At 48.0% G+C, this 16,590-nt stretch overlaps 8 protein-coding genes across 8 annotated transcripts; 4 read left to right on the top strand and 4 right to left on the bottom strand.

The window, feature by feature from the left end:
* Positions 1 to 69: 69 nt before the first annotated feature.
* On the bottom strand, positions 70 to 2,321 carry FSST1_005580 (transcription factor domain-containing protein; the record flags this gene model as incomplete). Its single annotated transcript, XM_083231870.1, has 2 exons — positions 70 to 1,791; positions 1,842 to 2,321. 2 exons carry the CDS (start codon positions 2,319 to 2,321, stop codon positions 70 to 72), a joined length of 2,202 nt encoding a protein of 733 aa, XP_083089010.1.
* A 483-nt stretch (positions 2,322 to 2,804) lies between these two features.
* On the top strand, positions 2,805 to 3,950 carry FSST1_005579 (NAD(P)/FAD-dependent oxidoreductase; the record flags this gene model as incomplete). Its single annotated transcript, XM_083231869.1, has 1 exon — positions 2,805 to 3,950. The coding sequence occupies one exon, from the start codon at positions 2,805 to 2,807 to the stop codon at positions 3,948 to 3,950; it is 1,146 nt and encodes a 381-aa protein (XP_083089009.1).
* A 624-nt stretch (positions 3,951 to 4,574) lies between these two features.
* FSST1_005578 (RmlC-like cupin domain-containing protein) lies at positions 4,575 to 5,378 on the top strand (the record flags this gene model as incomplete). Its single annotated transcript, XM_083231868.1, has 3 exons — positions 4,575 to 4,705; positions 4,757 to 4,899; positions 4,951 to 5,378. 3 exons carry the CDS (start codon positions 4,575 to 4,577, stop codon positions 5,376 to 5,378), a joined length of 702 nt encoding a protein of 233 aa, XP_083089008.1.
* A 901-nt stretch (positions 5,379 to 6,279) lies between these two features.
* On the top strand, positions 6,280 to 7,112 carry FSST1_005577 (uncharacterized protein; the record flags this gene model as incomplete). Its single annotated transcript, XM_083231867.1, has 2 exons — positions 6,280 to 6,649; positions 6,700 to 7,112. 2 exons carry the CDS (start codon positions 6,280 to 6,282, stop codon positions 7,110 to 7,112), a joined length of 783 nt encoding a protein of 260 aa, XP_083089007.1.
* A 48-nt stretch (positions 7,113 to 7,160) lies between these two features.
* On the bottom strand, positions 7,161 to 8,416 carry FSST1_005576 (TauD/TfdA family dioxygenase; the record flags this gene model as incomplete). Its single annotated transcript, XM_083231866.1, has 2 exons — positions 7,161 to 8,191; positions 8,317 to 8,416. 2 exons carry the CDS (start codon positions 8,414 to 8,416, stop codon positions 7,161 to 7,163), a joined length of 1,131 nt encoding a protein of 376 aa, XP_083089006.1.
* Positions 8,417 to 9,223: 807 nt separating this feature from the next.
* FSST1_005575 (TauD/TfdA family dioxygenase) lies at positions 9,224 to 10,537 on the top strand (the record flags this gene model as incomplete). Its single annotated transcript, XM_083231865.1, has 3 exons — positions 9,224 to 9,535; positions 9,589 to 10,315; positions 10,374 to 10,537. 3 exons carry the CDS (start codon positions 9,224 to 9,226, stop codon positions 10,535 to 10,537), a joined length of 1,203 nt encoding a protein of 400 aa, XP_083089005.1.
* A 189-nt stretch (positions 10,538 to 10,726) lies between these two features.
* On the bottom strand, positions 10,727 to 13,207 carry FSST1_005574 (glycoside hydrolase superfamily; the record flags this gene model as incomplete). The annotated part of the gene is made up of 2 exons (XM_083231864.1): positions 10,727 to 10,786; positions 10,832 to 13,207. 2 exons carry the CDS (start codon positions 13,205 to 13,207, stop codon positions 10,727 to 10,729), a joined length of 2,436 nt encoding a protein of 811 aa, XP_083089004.1.
* Positions 13,208 to 13,522: 315 nt separating this feature from the next.
* FSST1_005573 (uncharacterized protein) lies at positions 13,523 to 15,922 on the bottom strand (the record flags this gene model as incomplete). The annotated part of the gene is made up of 1 exon (XM_083231863.1): positions 13,523 to 15,922. The coding sequence occupies one exon, from the start codon at positions 15,920 to 15,922 to the stop codon at positions 13,523 to 13,525; it is 2,400 nt and encodes a 799-aa protein (XP_083089003.1).
* Between the last annotated feature and the right edge of the window lie 668 nt (positions 15,923 to 16,590).

The raw sequence follows: 16,590 nt of genomic DNA, 5'->3' as shown, positions 1-16,590 counted from the left end.
TATACTGATATCTGAGGAGCATACACAAGCCTGTGTATGATGTACCCCTGTAGCATGAAGCAGTCTGGTCTACAAGAAATCCCAGTTCCAAGTCTCATCTAGGTCCATTAAAGCGTCCCAGTCCACTTCATCGCCTTCCCCATTCAAAGCTACACTGCCAAACAAATCACCTTGGCCAAGATCCATACCACCTCCAGCCTGTGTCCAAGAAGGTAGGTCGTCAGATGCGGCACCCAAGGCAGTCGACAGTCGTTCCACGGATAGAGAGCCGTTGTCCGCCGGAGGAGAAATATGAAGTGACGAGTTGAATGTCGAGGTGTCGATAAGGGGATGGTTGACTGGGATCTCAAACGACTCGTTGGCTGCATTGTCAAGCATCTGCTGTACATCCGAGTTGACGCGGTTTCCATGCTGTAATGTATGTTCAGCTTTGTCACCCTGCCGCTTGAGTTCCTCTTCACGATGCTTTTCTGCTTCTACATATAGCTTCATGAGAGATTTCCACATATACCCCGTCTTCATATCCTTGGTTGCTCTCTCTTTCAATGCTGCGGTTGCGCTCCACGCATCTTCAAGCTCGTGAGTCCAGGAATGTTGGGATACCTGACGCAAGAAGACACCCATTGCATGCCACGGCATCTGTCCCTGTAACTGCCAACGCCATTTTCCCCATGAAGGCTCCGACTTGAGGAGTTGGACGCAACGGATGACTTCGATGGATGGGCGAAGCAGTTCATCCGTTGGCGGCTGGTCCCTTGATCGACGCCGGATGACAAGCTCGACTTTGGCGAAGAAAAGTTTTGCCATTGTTCTGATGAAGGAATCCAATGGTTTACTTGGCTGGAGGTGCTGGAAGTATGTGTTTTCGACTTTTTGTTTCAGGGCGTTGAACAAGCCGAGCCGTGTTTCAAGGGACTTTGTTCTGTCGGCCCGTATGGCTTGAGTGAGGTACCATAGCTCACAGCGGATGAGACAAAGAGTTACACCTGTTGAGTCTTGGTTTGGATTGGGTAGTTGAGATGTTGAGCTGTCCAGATCAATGTCATTCGTGTTTGTCGGGAGTCCTGTGCTAAAGGATGCTGGCGTAATGGACAAGTCTGAAGCATCGGGACGTCGACTGGCAGAGTCGACGAAGCAGATCTGCCACCATAAGCGACGTCTAATTTCCCTTTGAAGCTGGTTTCGCTGATCTGAATTGTCTTCTCGATGAAGCCCCGCTCCCTTTGACAATCGTAGGACTAACCCCGTCAATGGAAATACTTTATCTTGAGCGCCGATGTTTGGTAGCAGAGATAGGTATATAACCAATGCTTGCAGAACAGTAATGTCTTTTGATGATAAAAAGTTGACACGAGCAAGAGCCTGTTCCGTGCCGAATTGGTATCGTTGCAGAAGCTGTTCTTTGGGTGTGTTGAAGTTGTAAGCGACTGTCTCATCGTCTAGAGACGTGATGGCAGCAAGTGAGATGGCAAACAACAAGGCTTCTGTAGTAGATTCGCATGAACTAAAATTCCCTTTTAGGTCTTTGATGATCTTCTCAACCGTTGGGACGTGAAGAATCTTGATGAAGGAATCTACATTCTCAACATAGGTCTGCCAGATGAATAGCATCTGAGAGGGCATGGGGTTCAGGCCATCGAGAGCTTTTGAGAAGTCTGCGCTTCCAAAGACAAAGCCCAGATGGCTCAGAGGCGACGGATTTCCATTGGTAGTTGGTTCCGACATGATTGAGGTGTTTGATGGATCAGAGTAGTCAGCTACGTCGTGAACTGCTTGAAGGATGTTGTCAACCTGTGATTGTTAGCTGGGTACTGCAAGCTGTCCGTGACTGTTGTACTTACTTCGGAGCAAAATACAGACCAGAACCTATTCCCAACGTGTAGTCCACCGTCTTTGTCAACGACAAGGCGACCGAAATCTTCACCTTCATCTGTCGAGTCAGCAACAGCAGATGACGTAGCCCAGGACGAGTTTGTTGCAGAAGCATCCACTGTTATCTGCTTCTGATGCGATACTCCGATATTGGCCCCATTTTCATCCTCAACCTGCGCCGCGAGCTCCGTGACGACTGACTCCAGACGACGCAGACGACCGAGTAATTCGGATTGTTTCTGCGCTGGTGTTTTGGATGTAGAAGGACCGCGGTTGCGACGGGGGATACGGCCTGTCACAGGGAAGTGACAATCGATCTTGTTCTTTACACAATTGGAGCAAGGGTCTTTTCTGTCACAGCGAATCTTGCGACGACGGCAGATTACACAGCTCCAGATTTTAAGAGTGGTTTCATCTTGGGGTGATGATGATGATGATGGTCGGTCCATCGGTGGTTATAAGCCCCGACTATAGGGATAGGGAAGTATGTGTTGATTGCGGTGATGAGGGATATAGCTATCAATTGAAGCAAATTTACAGTGAATTAATTGATTAGATGTTAGTTCTGTCTTTTGTCGGCTTATCCAATATCCAAATCATCCTGCAAAAAAGGAAAGGTACTGATCGGGGATCGACTTCGGACACGGCGTTCGGCCATGATCCCTGTCACCGGAGGATACTCGACCACTCAACCGAGTGCGGATAACACTAACAGCGAATACATATCATCACACCTATAGCTATATGACGTTGATTGTACCTTTGATAGATGACCTGGGTGAGAGCACAAGCCCAGCACCGACACCGAGCATCATGGTTCATGTATAAAGAAGATAAACATAAATGAAAGATATTCGTAACCGTATCAACATTCTCAATTATCACAACTAAATCCAACAAACACACAACAGTAATCACCCACACGACTTAACATGGCCGAGACTGTTGTAATCCTCGGAGCAGGCTGGGCAGGTCTACCACTTACACACAAGCTCCTCAAATACACTCTCCCCAAGATCCCAAACCTCAAAGTCGTCCTAGTCTCACCAAACACTCACTTTTTCTGGAATGTCGCCGCCACTCGTGGCATCATCCCAGGCGCTATTCCCGATCAGCAGCTCTTCTTACCCATCAAACCTGCATTTGACCAATATCCTCAAGCGAACTTTGAGTTCGTTCTTGGGAAAGCAGATAAGATTGTCGCAGAGCTGGGTCGTGTTCAGGTGGCCTGCAGTGACGGATCTATGAGGGAGATTAACTATGATGAACTCATCATCGCGACTGGCTCTTCCATGGCTAGTGGTCTCCCACTGAAGCCTGTTGGGACACATGAGCAAACAATGTCTGCTTGGACACAACTGAAGAGTCAGGTTGGACATGCAAAGTCAATCATAGTATCTGGGGCTGGTGCGACAGGGATTGAGGTCGCGGGAGAATTGGCAGCGAGATATGGCTCTTCAAAGGACACCACACTCATCATCAGTGGTGATCAACCTTTGCAAGGGGCTCTCGAGTCTGTTCGAACTTCTGTTACAAGAGACCTAATAACTCTTGGAGTGAAGCTTATTTATAACGCGCGTGTAAACGAAGCGAAGAAGAGCCAAGACGGTCGAGAGACTGAACTACTCTTGTCAAATGGAACTGTACTCAAGACAGACCTTTACTTGGCACTCCACGGCATCAAACTCAACACATCCTTTGTACCACCCAAATTCCTGGATGACAAAGGGAACATCCAAATCGACCAAAATATGCGTGTCGTCGGGTCAAAGAACATCTGGGCCATCGGCGACGTAGGCGATATCGATCCCAAGCAATTGACAGTCACGGACAACCAGATCATCCACTTGGCAGCGGCTCTGGACGCAGTTCTGACGGGAGAAACAAAACTTAAACCATATAAACCTTCGACGAAAAAGATGATATTTGTGTCGCTGGGGAAGAAGTATGCGACTGGGCAGATTGGAAACTGGAAGTTGTTCTCATTTATGGTGTCGTGGGTTAAAGGGAGGAAGCTGTTTGTCGACACAGCGGAGGGGTATGTTGGTGGGAAACATTTGAGACATGAATCTATGTAGTTCTTTATTCTGTCTTGTCTCTTCTTTTTTAGATTAGCCTTTGAGTCTGGTTCCATTGTATAGAGAGTCTTTCGATCGTCGGCGGTCAAGTCTTAGTGACAGCGTTCATCAAGTTGAACTTCGCAGCCTATCCATGTATTGTTAATTTGTAATAGACAATTGATTGTAAACAATAATTGTTATTCCTTGTTTTTGCTATTATGCGGTGGCTTACATGTCTGTTGATGCGACCAAGTGAATACGCCCCAATACGCCGGAATACGCTATATCATCAAAATGAATACGCCAATTGACCCCACTGAAGATTTGAAGAAGCTACCGTACTGGGGAAATTTAATTTTAATACTTACGCCAAGATATTATGCTTATTTCACCTACAAAGATTGAGTTGTAGTACGCTCGGGATGCTGCGTATAGGGCTGAGGCAGGACAGCTTGACTTATACGCAATGATGGATGGATACTGAGGCGTTGAATAGAAGTAAGAGTGTCTCATATGTTCAAGATTAAGTATATAAGTCAGTCTATGTCTAGTAGTTTTTGTCCAAATCAGCAAGTCATCACACAACAGTCTGCACACAACTACCACTACCACAACCACTTTCGCACTCTTACAACTTACATTATGTTCTCCAACGTTAAGCTCTCCATTATCACTGCCTTTTTGGCTTATTCGCCTCTTGCAACTGCTGCCCCTCAGAGTAAAGGCATGAGCACTGAGACCAGTTTAGTCACCAAGCTGCGACTGGCCGACAGGTATGTTTTTCTCTCAAGCTCTCACTCTTGGTGGTACTGACATATAGATAGTGTCGTTGATCGCTACAATCTCCTACCCGAGGACAAGGACTTCCACTTTAGCTTCAACAGTACCCCGGCCCGTTTCGCCAATGGCAAGACGTTCCCTGCTCTTACTGGAACTGGAATTAGTCTGGCTGCTGCTGAAATTCCAGGTATGCATTCTGTACTCCATACGTATTGTAGAATTTTACTGACTGAGTCAGGATGCTCCATGATTGCAGTCCACACCCACCCTCGAGCAGCAGAGCTCTTTGCTGTTATATCCGGCCACCTCTACACCGAAGCCGTACCAGAAGGCGGCGTCCTCGATGCTGAAGGCAAGCCTCGTGTCATCAGGAACGAGATCAGTGCTGGTGAAGCAACTGTCTTTTACCAAGGAGCGATGCATTACCAAATCAACACCGAGTGCGATGCCGCTTTTGCGCTGGCTGCTTTCCCGTCTGAGGATGCTGGTGCTGCTGGTGTTGCGGCTGGACTCTTCTCTGTCAAGAACGAGGCTTTGGTCAACACTTTTGGGGAGGTTATCAAGGGTGGGGATATTGATAAGATTAGGGATGGTATCTCCAAGGATGCTGGTTTCAAGATTGATCAATGCCTTTCCAAGTGTGGTAAGCAGAAGCGTCAGGCTTAGGGGGTTTAAGTTACTGGATGATCTCTCTTTCTTTCTTTCTTTCTTTCTTTGCTATGTTCCACTTGTGGAACATATAAACTAGCTTAGCTTTTTGTTGTATGGATCAGATAGACGTCGATGTGGTAGTGTTATAGACTCTCATTGAACATTGTTGAGAAATCAATGTTGTTTTCTGCCTTGCTACCGGGATTCGAATCCTTCAAGGACCCTTAACGTCATTAAGGCTGACAGGTGATGTGCAATAACCGGGAATCTGCATAGCCACCATTTGTACTTAAAAGCTTAATCGTGCCCAAGCTTTTGACTGACTACCTTGGCTTTGATTCGCATCTGATATCGTTGTTTCATTTACCTAGAAAAATACTCGGTGGGCCTTGGTACATGATATCTTGGCTTTGCAGTACTAACACGCATGACAGATCATGGCAAACAAACAAGGCAACGGAGCCGGATATTTACGACAGCAACAAATGGCTAATAAACCACCCGAGCGAGATCACAAATCGCGAAAAGCAATGGGCAGTACAGCTCATTGGTGGAGTGCATTCGCGACGTGTCTTTGCTTCCCTTGTGCATCAGGAGGAGGCATGTAGGGAGTTTGGGTCAATATACAGTCTACTGGATGATTTCTTCAACATTTAATAATGCCCTTATTTCTGTTTCCATAAACGGAGCGACTCAAATATCCGCATCACAATAGTGGCTTGTTCTCGGACGAATTCTGCACCGACTCCAACCGAAGGTATTCCCAAATAGCATTCCCGGGTGGAACCGGATTCAGCCGCAGTCAGCTGGTTCAATACTTTAACCAGGAATAACATGATATGATGACTCAAGGTCTTGGGTATTTAAATACAGTAAATAGCCTCAATCTCTCCATTGTAGCATATTGAATACAAAAATGTCATTCCGTAGCCTCTCTCAGAAAATACTCGCTACATCTTTTGCAGCTGCAGTTACCGCAGGCGGCGTCTACAGCTTCACAGTCTCAAAACGCGTTTCCTTGGTCGACAAGAATCTCATCACTCGTTCTCAGGATATACCAGAGTCCTTTATCACGTCCAAGTCTGCTGGTCAGATGCTCAATGCTAAAAAGCACGTGTATCACTCTGACTGGCGCTTCATCACACTCGATATACCAACTGAATATGGAAACGTCTCCGACCAAGTTTTGCTGGCCAAATTTGTCAAGGGCTTCTTTGCAGGGGCTGTAATAAGGCCTGAGAGAGTTGCTTTGCAAACAGTTGGGATAAATCTCGTTCATTTTTCAAGTAAGCTCTCTTGAATTCCTCTTAAAGTCAAAATGTTAATCTCGAAACAGAACAAGCACCAGTTCCAAGAACGAATCTCTGGTCTCTTCAAGATATACCAGAAACGAACTTACTCCCAATCAACTCTGTGCTGTTCGGTGTTTTCCAAGTCCTTGACTCACGAGTTGTTGACTTGGAAATCACTAAAAACTCGACAAAACAAACTGAGAGCTATGTCGATTTCGGATTTGGCGATGACAGCACCGCATTCGCTGGTGTTCACAGGTTCACCGTTGTGAGACCAAGAGCAGACGATAACAGTAAAGGGCAAAAGGTTCAGATTCATTTCCAAAACATGACGTGTAATCCAACCGTCAACAAGCATCTGGGTCCCCAGTGGCTGATGGACTTACATGAAATTTATGCGGATTACTTATTTAGGGACGGTGTTGCAGAGATAAAAAGGTGGATGGGCCAGAGATAGTATCTAGACGACGAAACAAATCCTCTCTCCTCATATATTAATAAATGTTTACGCAGCTTCTGCTAAGACTGGACCTTCAGGCAACTTGCTACCAGCAATGTTACATTGTCTAAACAGACGAACCTCATCCTCCGCAAAAGCCCCAACGACCGAATGGATCAACCCTCTGTTGTGGAAAAGAACAAGGTCTCCTTGCTCCCAGTCGTGAGGGTACACCTTTTCAGGGGCAATACCAGGACGTTGAAGATCATGCACCCGCTCGCGAACCTCGGCGAGATCATCAACCACCGTACCGTCAGCAAGATGCAGCTTTCGGACGGCAGAGGGGTGCACCTGAAGAGCTAAGCGGCCCGTAACGGGGTTACGCCAGCACATGGGAAGAACCTGGATCTTGTCTTCCTCGACGGGAGGCAACTTGTCGAGAGGAATCTCTTTTCCTTCAGAGACAAGGCCTAGACCATCGGAGCGGGACTTTGCACTGCTCATCCACACATACGGATGCGGGGCATATTCAACCTTCGTGGTGCGCACAAGCTCCTGATTCTCAGGCGAGAGTTGGTCGTACATGGCGTAACCCGACACGAAGGCGGTCGTGCCGAGTGGCACCGTCATCTCCTCATCCGAACCGTCCTCATAGACAAGAGTCTGCTTACGACCGCCCGGAACACGAACGGCCAGGAGAGACGTGACAACAGGGGGAGCAAGGCCGTACAAAGCAGCGTCAATATGCCATCTGTAGAACCTGGTGAAATCAAGGTCCTTCTCATCGGGAATAGTAGTTGCGTGGAATGTGCGATGGTGAGGATGTCTGAGCTGGATATTCTTCAGACCCTCGTACTCTTCAACGAAGCCGTTGCCAATGACTTGGACTTGGGGTTGATGAGGAATGGTTTTAAGATCAGGATGCAGGATTGATCGCTTTGCATCGATCGTTTTTCCATGACCGTATGAACCTGCAGCTTCAGGGTCGAAGCGACGAGTGATTTCAAACTGAGCTTTGGGCGAGACGTGGCTTTGGTTCTTGAAGACGAGAACTTGATGGGTGAAGAGAGCTTGACGGATCACATCAAAGTCGGCATCTGGGAGAAAAGTCAGCGGCTGATGGCTTTGACTTCGGTGATGCCTTTTCTTACCAGAGGAGGTTACCGATTTTACGGGTATTCTCCCATTTATTTGATTATTCACGATGTATATCTGACCTTACCAGTCATATTTTCAATATCGACGTTTGATACGATTGCGCCAAAGTCGATGCTTGACTTGGCTGAAGGAGAAATGGGTGTGATTGTGATTTGAGTTGACATTTTGCTTTGATTCTGTGATTGTTTGTATAGATGAAATATCGATGACTGGCAAAAGACCTCATCGGTCTTTTATATATATCTCTATACGCGATTACGCCTATCGGGTCGCGGCGGTCGCCTATCTTTTGTTATCTTGTAGACTAGATCCTTATCTTGTGGTTGAGTAATCTCTTATCAACAATCATGACTTGTTAAATACATTATATAATATAGCACAGTATTTGTTTTGTCCTTCTCATTTGATGGAATCTGTGCCTGGAAGTTTACAATGTTTCACAGAAAAGGATAACGAAATACTACAGACGCCTGCTTAACTAGACTAGGAACAACCATGCAAGCAGCAGCATTATGGTACGACTGTTGATCATTTGGTGTGATGGTGCAATCGAAGTGTCAATCCTATTTGAGAAATACCTCGGAAAATCAATTACGTCTCAAAGAAACTGATTCTCCAGAAATAGACTCGGCGTCTTGTCAACTTCGTTTTAAGAGATGTCGCCATCTTCCATTTGTGACTCTAATTGGACAAGTCGAGTTAGCCTATTTGGTCAAGGTGTACTTCGTGATATCACTCCTCGAGCACGCAATTCGATCCATTCCCCAGATCGACTAAGCCACGTCTTTACACGTTGAATAATAAGGCGTCATGTTTTATTTTATTGCGGGGGAAAGTGTATGACAAAGCTGTAGAAATATTATATATAAAGAAGACAATTGCTCGTTTATCGATGCAGTTAGTTCCTTAATTCATCGTTGATTATAGCATCTCTTTATTGTCTGTTCCTCTTATATCAAATCACCTCCAAAATGGCTCCAGGTGCTCTCATCGACGAGGCCTCTCACATCACTCTTCCCCAAGCTAAGAACGCCGAAGCCCCTCGTTCCATCTTCCCTGATGGTATCCGTACATCAGGCCAACATCCTCCTCTCTACAATGTCCTAAAACCCTACTCTGAATTCCCAACCGAGATCACAGGCCCTACACTATGGAAGAAGGAAGACTATGAGAACAAACCTGAAAGATGGACTCATCCCTTCACAGACGAAGAGGTTCAAGAGTTGAGTGATACCGCTGATGCTTTCATCGCCAGCGGCACACCTCTTACTGGTATCTCCAAGGTATGACAACAAAACCTTTACTTCTACCGTTCCCTCTCACTCATACATTCTAGTCCAACTTTCCTCTACCAAAGCTTGGAAAAGTCCTTGAAACTCTCAGAGAAGACCTCCTCAACGGCAAAGGCTTCATTCTATTCAAACGCTTCCCAGCAGACGTATGGGGTCCTCTCAAAAATGCAGTAGCATACATGGGTCTTGGCACATATATCGGCTACTTCGTCTCACAAAACGGCCTGGGCCATGTCCTTGGCCACGTCAAGGACGTAGGAGACGACGCTACACAGATTGACAAAGTCCGCATCTACCGCACAGCAGCCCGCCAGTTCTTCCACGCCGACGATTCTGATGTCGTCGGTCTCCTGTGCGTGCACCGCGCAAGGGAGGGCGGCGAGAGTGACATTGTCAGCATCCATAACGTCTGGAATGACCTGCAGAAGAACAACCCTGATGTAGCAGAGTTGCTTACAAAGCCTGTCTGGTACTTTGACCGCAAGGGCGAAACGTCTGTTGGCGAGGAGGAGTGGATTCGCACTTCGATTTTCTATCTTGAGAATGGAGGCCAGGGACGTGTTTACTGCAAGTGGGATCCGTACTTTGTGCGATCTCTTACACGCTTCTCTGACAAGGGGATTATTCCTGCCTTGAGTGAGGAGCAGAAGCGTGCCATAACTATTTTGGAGGAGACTTGCCAAAAGTTGGCGCTGCACATGGTTTTGGAGGTCGGTGATATTCAGTTTGTGAGCAACACGCATCTCCTCCATGCTAGAACAGCATACACAGGTAAGACACATTCTCTTCCCAACTTCGATACAAGTGAATGCTAACTAATACTTTCCAGACCACAACCCTCCCACACCTCGTAGACATCTTCTTAGACTATGGCTGTCTACACCAGAGACAGAAGGCGGATGGGCTCTTCCATTCCATGATAGCAAGGAAAAGAAGCGAGGAGGAATTCAAGTCAACAACAACGCGCCTAGATGTCCTTTGGATGCAGAGTAAAAAGTATTGTTTCATGAACTAGTTGCAGAAAACATGGCTTTGCGAGGATTGTATTCCCTGATCCATCGCTGAGCTTCTATATATAATGACTATAATGAGAGATGATTATTATTTAAACACTTGTTTGCACAGCAGACGACACCAATTCAAAAATTTGGTCCTAAAAAGACACTTGTATAGTACCCAATTCTATTCAAAACTGTGCAAATACCTCTTAAATATCCAACCTTTATATTCTATTCTGTCTTTCTAGATATAGCGAGTAATAATCCAGATTCATCCTATGAAAAGTACAAAAAGAAATCGTGCAAGAATAGCAACCAAGATAGCTGCGACAACAGGCCAACAATTCATTGCAACAGACCAATCAATATCATCCAAGGCATCCTCCGTAGCAGCAGAAACGAGGTTTAGCGGGAATCTAGGGGGGTATAGCTGTCTTCGTCGAATAGCTCTGTCAAGAACACGCTGTGCTTCGTTCTCAATGGAAACAACAATGCTGTGCTCGCCATGTGAGGGGCTACGTACGTACAGCGTCTGACGGGGCTTGTCATATGTCCACTCCACATTGGTTCCCTGGATGTGTACCTTGTGGCTGTCATAGTGATACGACGGGATGAAAATCTCCGTGAGGTGAGCCTTTTCGTCTGTGGACTCTTTTGTAGCCACGCTGGTCCACGAGTATCCGAAACGCAGCGTCTTGTGGTTCCAGCCGGACGTTTTGGGAATACCGGCTGTCTTGACGGCGTACGGTCGGATGATGACGTCGAGAATACGACCTCCCTTGTAAAGCTCGTCGTTTTCATGCATGAAGTTCCGGTAGTCGGGTTTGATGGGACCATTCTCGACGATGTCGTCGCCGTTAATGACGGAGAAATCCTCCTTGTTCCACCCGTCGCCGTACTCAACCCTGTTGGCAGGGTTGTAGTTCCACAGGGTGTAGTTGAGCTTGTTGTCTTCCATGGCGGTAATGAGACCGTTCATGAGATCACGTTGCTTGTCGTAGCATCCTGTGCGATAGGCTTCTGCCTTATTGATGTCATATGAGATACCAATCTCTCCAATGACCATGGGAATTTCGCCTAGCGATTTCTTTCCATACCTGACGATTTCACCAAGTTGTCTCTTGTAGTTTTTCTTTAATCCCTTCGCACCGAAATAAAGCGCGTTGAGAGGGATCATGCCTCGTGAAAGACCTTGCACGTTGACGCTCATCCACGAATGGCACTTGTTGAAGAGAACATTGAGGTCGTAAAAGTGCGGCGCATACACAAGGTTGGTTGGACGCGGTGACACGATAACTGTCTTCTCGGCGTACTTTTGTTGACGCCATTTCTTGTTGTCGACATCCTCCGTGGGCCAGGGTGGGATGAATTCATTGGGAATGGCTTCAATGAAGCTCATGGTCCTAGCCGTCTTGCGCGACATGCGCTCCGAGAACTTCTGGAGAAAAGGCGCATAGCAGTCGTTGTACCACTCAATCGGCTTCCCCTCACGACCAGGTCGATGATCGACTTCAAAGTAATCGTCATCGCGAATACGAGCAATATTCTTCTTATCATCCCACTCCCAAACGCCGTGGGCATGCCAGACGCACTTGCCAAGGCCTCGCCCGTTACCGGTCGACTTTGAGTCTAGCGACAGCCATGCGGAGCGACCCTTGGGATCGATACGAGACTTGTGGGAAGCACGAGTTGGCCATGGCCACGACTTGACCCAGTAATCGACATCCTGCGCATAGCCACTTCCGAGGGCAAGTGACTGGGCAAGAGAGGGACAGTGGCCAATGTGTAGATCTGTGTCGTAGTTCCATGAGTGGAAGTGATGTAGGTTAACTAGACCGCGATGAGGTTCGTTCATAGGTTCAAAGCCCATGCATGCTTCGAGATGACCTACTTCGTCGGCGAGACGTCCAAATGCTTCGACACAGGCGTCTTGGAGTAGCGTTTGCACAGAGATTTCCTCAGCGTCACTTGGTTTGCGATAGCATTTAAGGTTGGGGGCCAAAGCATCACCTGCCCAGAAGATGGTAGCCATTGTAGACGCCGCAAGCTTTTGATATCCTGACGGCCAAAGGAAAGGACCTCCAGGCTCTTTGGGATTGACTGGTTCGCTTGCGCGTTTCTTTTCATCCTGGCTGTGAACGTAGGCAGCACCTGTGTCGGTGAAAGCTTCAATGTCTAGGCCGGCCACCTCAAACGTCCAGCCAGGTGCACCGCTACCACCACTATACCGACTCCAAACATCCTGATGTGCGCAAATGAAGCACTTAATACCATACTGAGGCATCATCTCAATCAATTGGCGCAGGTAGGCGATGTACGCGAGGTCCAGATCCTCTGGATCAGGCCCCGCATGACCAAGGGACTCCCATGTAACGAGCAACCTCACAAAGGGTGTACCCCAAGCCTGAAGCCGTCTGAAATGTAGAGGAGCATCTTCCAGAGGAAAAGGTCTGCCTACAAAGGTCACAATACGGTGGCTCTCGTAAAAGCCGTGGTCAAGGTGAGACAAGCTATTCGGTTCAGTGGGCAGTTTAGAGGCGCCTGAGAGGTTGAGACCACGGAGGAAGATGACGCGTCCGTAGGCGTCGATGAAGTGGTCGTCTTTTATTCGAATTGAACCACCCAGAGCTGCATCTGAGAGATCGACTGCTGCGTGGGCAGACATAATGGGCGTAATTGAATCTGAGAATCGGACACGTTGAGTTGCGCAAGCCTACAAGCTCAAGACAGGAGTCAAGCTGCGCTGAACTCGTCTACCTAAGTAGGTAGCTTAGCTCCACCAAACACTTGGCCTTAATTAGCGAGTACGGTATCGGAGTTATCACCAAGCTCCTCCAGTGTTTCGCCCCATTAGCAATGCGCTTGAGCTTTTAATATGCGAATCATATCTTCATGAATTAAATATGAGTACATGTTTCAGTAAATCAACAAACGCTACGCTCATGATGCCCGCCAATACTCCGACACTTATACTTCCACCCTAATCTTCGGGTCTGTCCCTTTTGTTCAACATGGCGTAACTCATTCTGCGCGCTGCCCTGTCGCCCCAATTCATCACCGAGATGCCCGGCGAGCGCCCTGTAGCCACCGCGGCCACTTTTTCCTGACTGACGTCCCCCTCTACGCCGAAAGAGTATGTTCTCTCACCAGTCGGATCTGCCACGACTCCGAATCCAATCTTTCGACTCTTGAGTTCGGCCTCTTGCTCCCATCGTAGTTTATCGAGACTGGAAGCTCTCGATGCGGCAAGAATGGCGGAGAAGCTTAAGCTTCGCATGATGGCGTTCTCCTCCATTGCCGCCACACCTGATGCGACCGCAAGGATTGTGATACCTATGGAGATCGCATATACTGCCCACAATTGCGCATAGTTGTAAAAGAAAGAGTTCCTTTCTTGCCATTTTACACAAGGATAATCTAGCCCTTTCCCGCTCTTGAATTTGCCAGAGTAGTTAGATGGCTTGGCAGCCCATGAGACGGCAGACATCTGCGGATCCGACAGAAACGATATTAAAATCTCCTCGTAAAACTTTTGCACTTCGAGGGGAAAGTTCTTGACGGGGAGGTAATTTAGGCGATCAACAAGCCTCGTCTGGAGGATCTTGCTATTGACGATGAAATGCGGCATCGTCGTGGTTCCGTTCAGAATTGTTCGCAGCTGGGATCCCACAGCATGGTACGCGGCCGTCAGTCGGTAATCCGTAATGTTTTGAGGATATACATAATTCTCCTCGGGTTCTGCCACAGTCCGATCCTTAAGTCTTTTGTCCGGGTCCTTTTTGCCGGGTACAAAGGTTGTGTCGATCACCTTTTTGACAAACTTGCGGCTCGTCACATTATGAGACTGAACACCACCAGTGTAGTTTAATTGAACGTTGTACTCGGTTTGGTAGTGCTCGCACCCAAAGATGGTCGGGGTGTAAGCTTTGTACCAGTCGCCTTTACCCGGGTCTGATGGCTGGGACTTCTCTCTGTCGTCCACCTCAGCATAGCCAAACCACAGGATGGGCTCGGTCCGAAATGCCCCCAGATTTTTCGGATATGGCGGTTTCTGCTTGGGTCTTCCGCCGATGTCTGCCGGGATTTGCGGGTTCTCGTAATCGCCTCGGTCGAGCATTGCATAGTATGTGTAGTTTCCCAAGGGCGCAAGGGCGTTTGTGTCGAACGGACACTTTGCGTTACCAAGCTTCTTGACATCCGCCCTAACTCCCGAGGCTAAGTTTGTGCATTTATATCCTGGACCAGTAAATTCGATGGTGTAAGAGCAATTCCAGCCTGCACCGCAAATCTCTTCCGGCGCATTGGGTCGCATGATTGCTTGCTGGGCGTATGCCGTCTTGAGGGCAATAGACTCGAACTGTTGACTGTTGCTGGTGAAATAGTCAAACTCGTTGGGATTGGTTTTGTTGATACTGTCGCCAGCTGCGGTCGTGTTCCATACGGATACAGAGGTCTCGAAGTAATTATCGACCTTGACTGGATCTCTCCAGTAAACCGCCTCTTCGTGCTCAAAGTTCAGGGTGCGAGCGTTTGGACATTGCGTCATCTCATCCTTTCGCTGAGGCCTGACGGTCAGGGTGTAAGATGTGAAGATGACAATCAGAGGCGACATCCAAATAAATATTGTCAGGGCCATGGCGAACTTGGCATTTACCCAGGCCTCCCAGTTGAGCAAAGCTGTCAGGTCTTCAGACGCTGCAAAAAGCGAGTCAAGAGTAGCCAGTGTAAGCATCTTGCGACGAATCATCATTAATACTCTCTGGCGGAAAGCTAGGACGACGGCGTTGAGGAAACATGCTTTTGACAAGAAGGCCAGAAGGGCGCCATATCGAAGCTTGCCCTGCTGATCGTTTGCGACTTTACCGTGAAGGGCGTCGTAGTAGAAATGATGGCCTATGGCGAAAGCAATTCCCGACAAGACGAGAATGTACATGCTCCAAGATGGCCTCCAATTATGATGCCACCAGTCCCAAAACTTATTGTTGTGCGGGGGAGTCGGCGGAGGGGGACCTTGACTGGCCTGGGGCATATGAGGAGGAGGATTTCTTGGACCGTCGCCGCTCATCAAGAGCGAAGCTTGACTATCCTCTCTATAAGGTTGCGGTCGTCCGGAACCTGGCGCATGAGGGGTTGAGGGTTCCCATATTCCCAGTGGTGTTGAAGCGCCGTAGTAGGTTGTGTCGGTTGTATCTTGTCGCGGTAGGAAGGGTTGTTGACCTGCGCGCTGGGAAAAGGAGGTCGTGGCGTAATCGGGGGAGGTATATGGCGAGGGAGATAGTTTGCTGGTGCCTATAGGCTTCCTGGCAATCGAAGGACTCGTTGGTTCCCAATCCTCGGGCGGTGATGTTGGATCGCGACGGCTGTAATCCCTCAATTCCATGGTGGCAGGAAGGACTGGATAGCTAGGTGCTATAGATAGAGGCCCTAGCGGTCTGTTCGGTAGGTAGGTACCGTAGGAGGCGAGTTCCCCGCAGTGCCCTGTGCTTAAACAGCTAGGACCCTGATGTTATAGGTAGCGTTGGGGGAGGACAGCTGCTGAATCATGGAAGTATTGTATCGCTGGTCGTCGGGTAGCGACAGATGCAGGGAAAAGTAAAGAGGAAGAGCGAAAAAAAAAAAAGTAATAAAAAAAAAAGACCCTTGACCTTTAGAGATTACCCCCATGGGCATCACGGAGCCTGTTACTGTGGCATTTAGCACTAAACCCATCTCTGCCATCGCACCACCAGGGCTGAGTTGTGGTTCTGGGTAGCATCGCCGGTTCCTGTAGGGCTGGTGTCTCCTTGATTGGATCATGTGGAGGGGAAGCTGAGGAAACGCAAAAAGCCACTCAATCCAATAGCCAGACGCCAGCGCGGTCTAGACTCTTGAAGTCTTGGATAGAGGCTAGCTACCGAGCCTAGTCTAGGCTGTTGACTACCTATGTATGGGAACCTTTTTTCGTCTTGCTATTGCTGGCTGCTGACTGTGTAATGAAGAGAGACGGTGGACCTAAGCCTCCATCCCTGCCTCCGCCACTTTAATTAGTAGGTACCACCTGCCAAACTG

The sequence above is a fragment of the Fusarium sambucinum genome, chromosome I (assembly GCF_050947815.1).
Source record: "Fusarium sambucinum isolate potato_lamoka chromosome I, whole genome shotgun sequence".
In the NCBI taxonomy this organism is placed as follows: Eukaryota; Fungi; Ascomycota; class Sordariomycetes; order Hypocreales; family Nectriaceae; genus Fusarium; species Fusarium sambucinum.
This window is presented reverse-complemented; position numbering and strand designations above follow the sequence as displayed.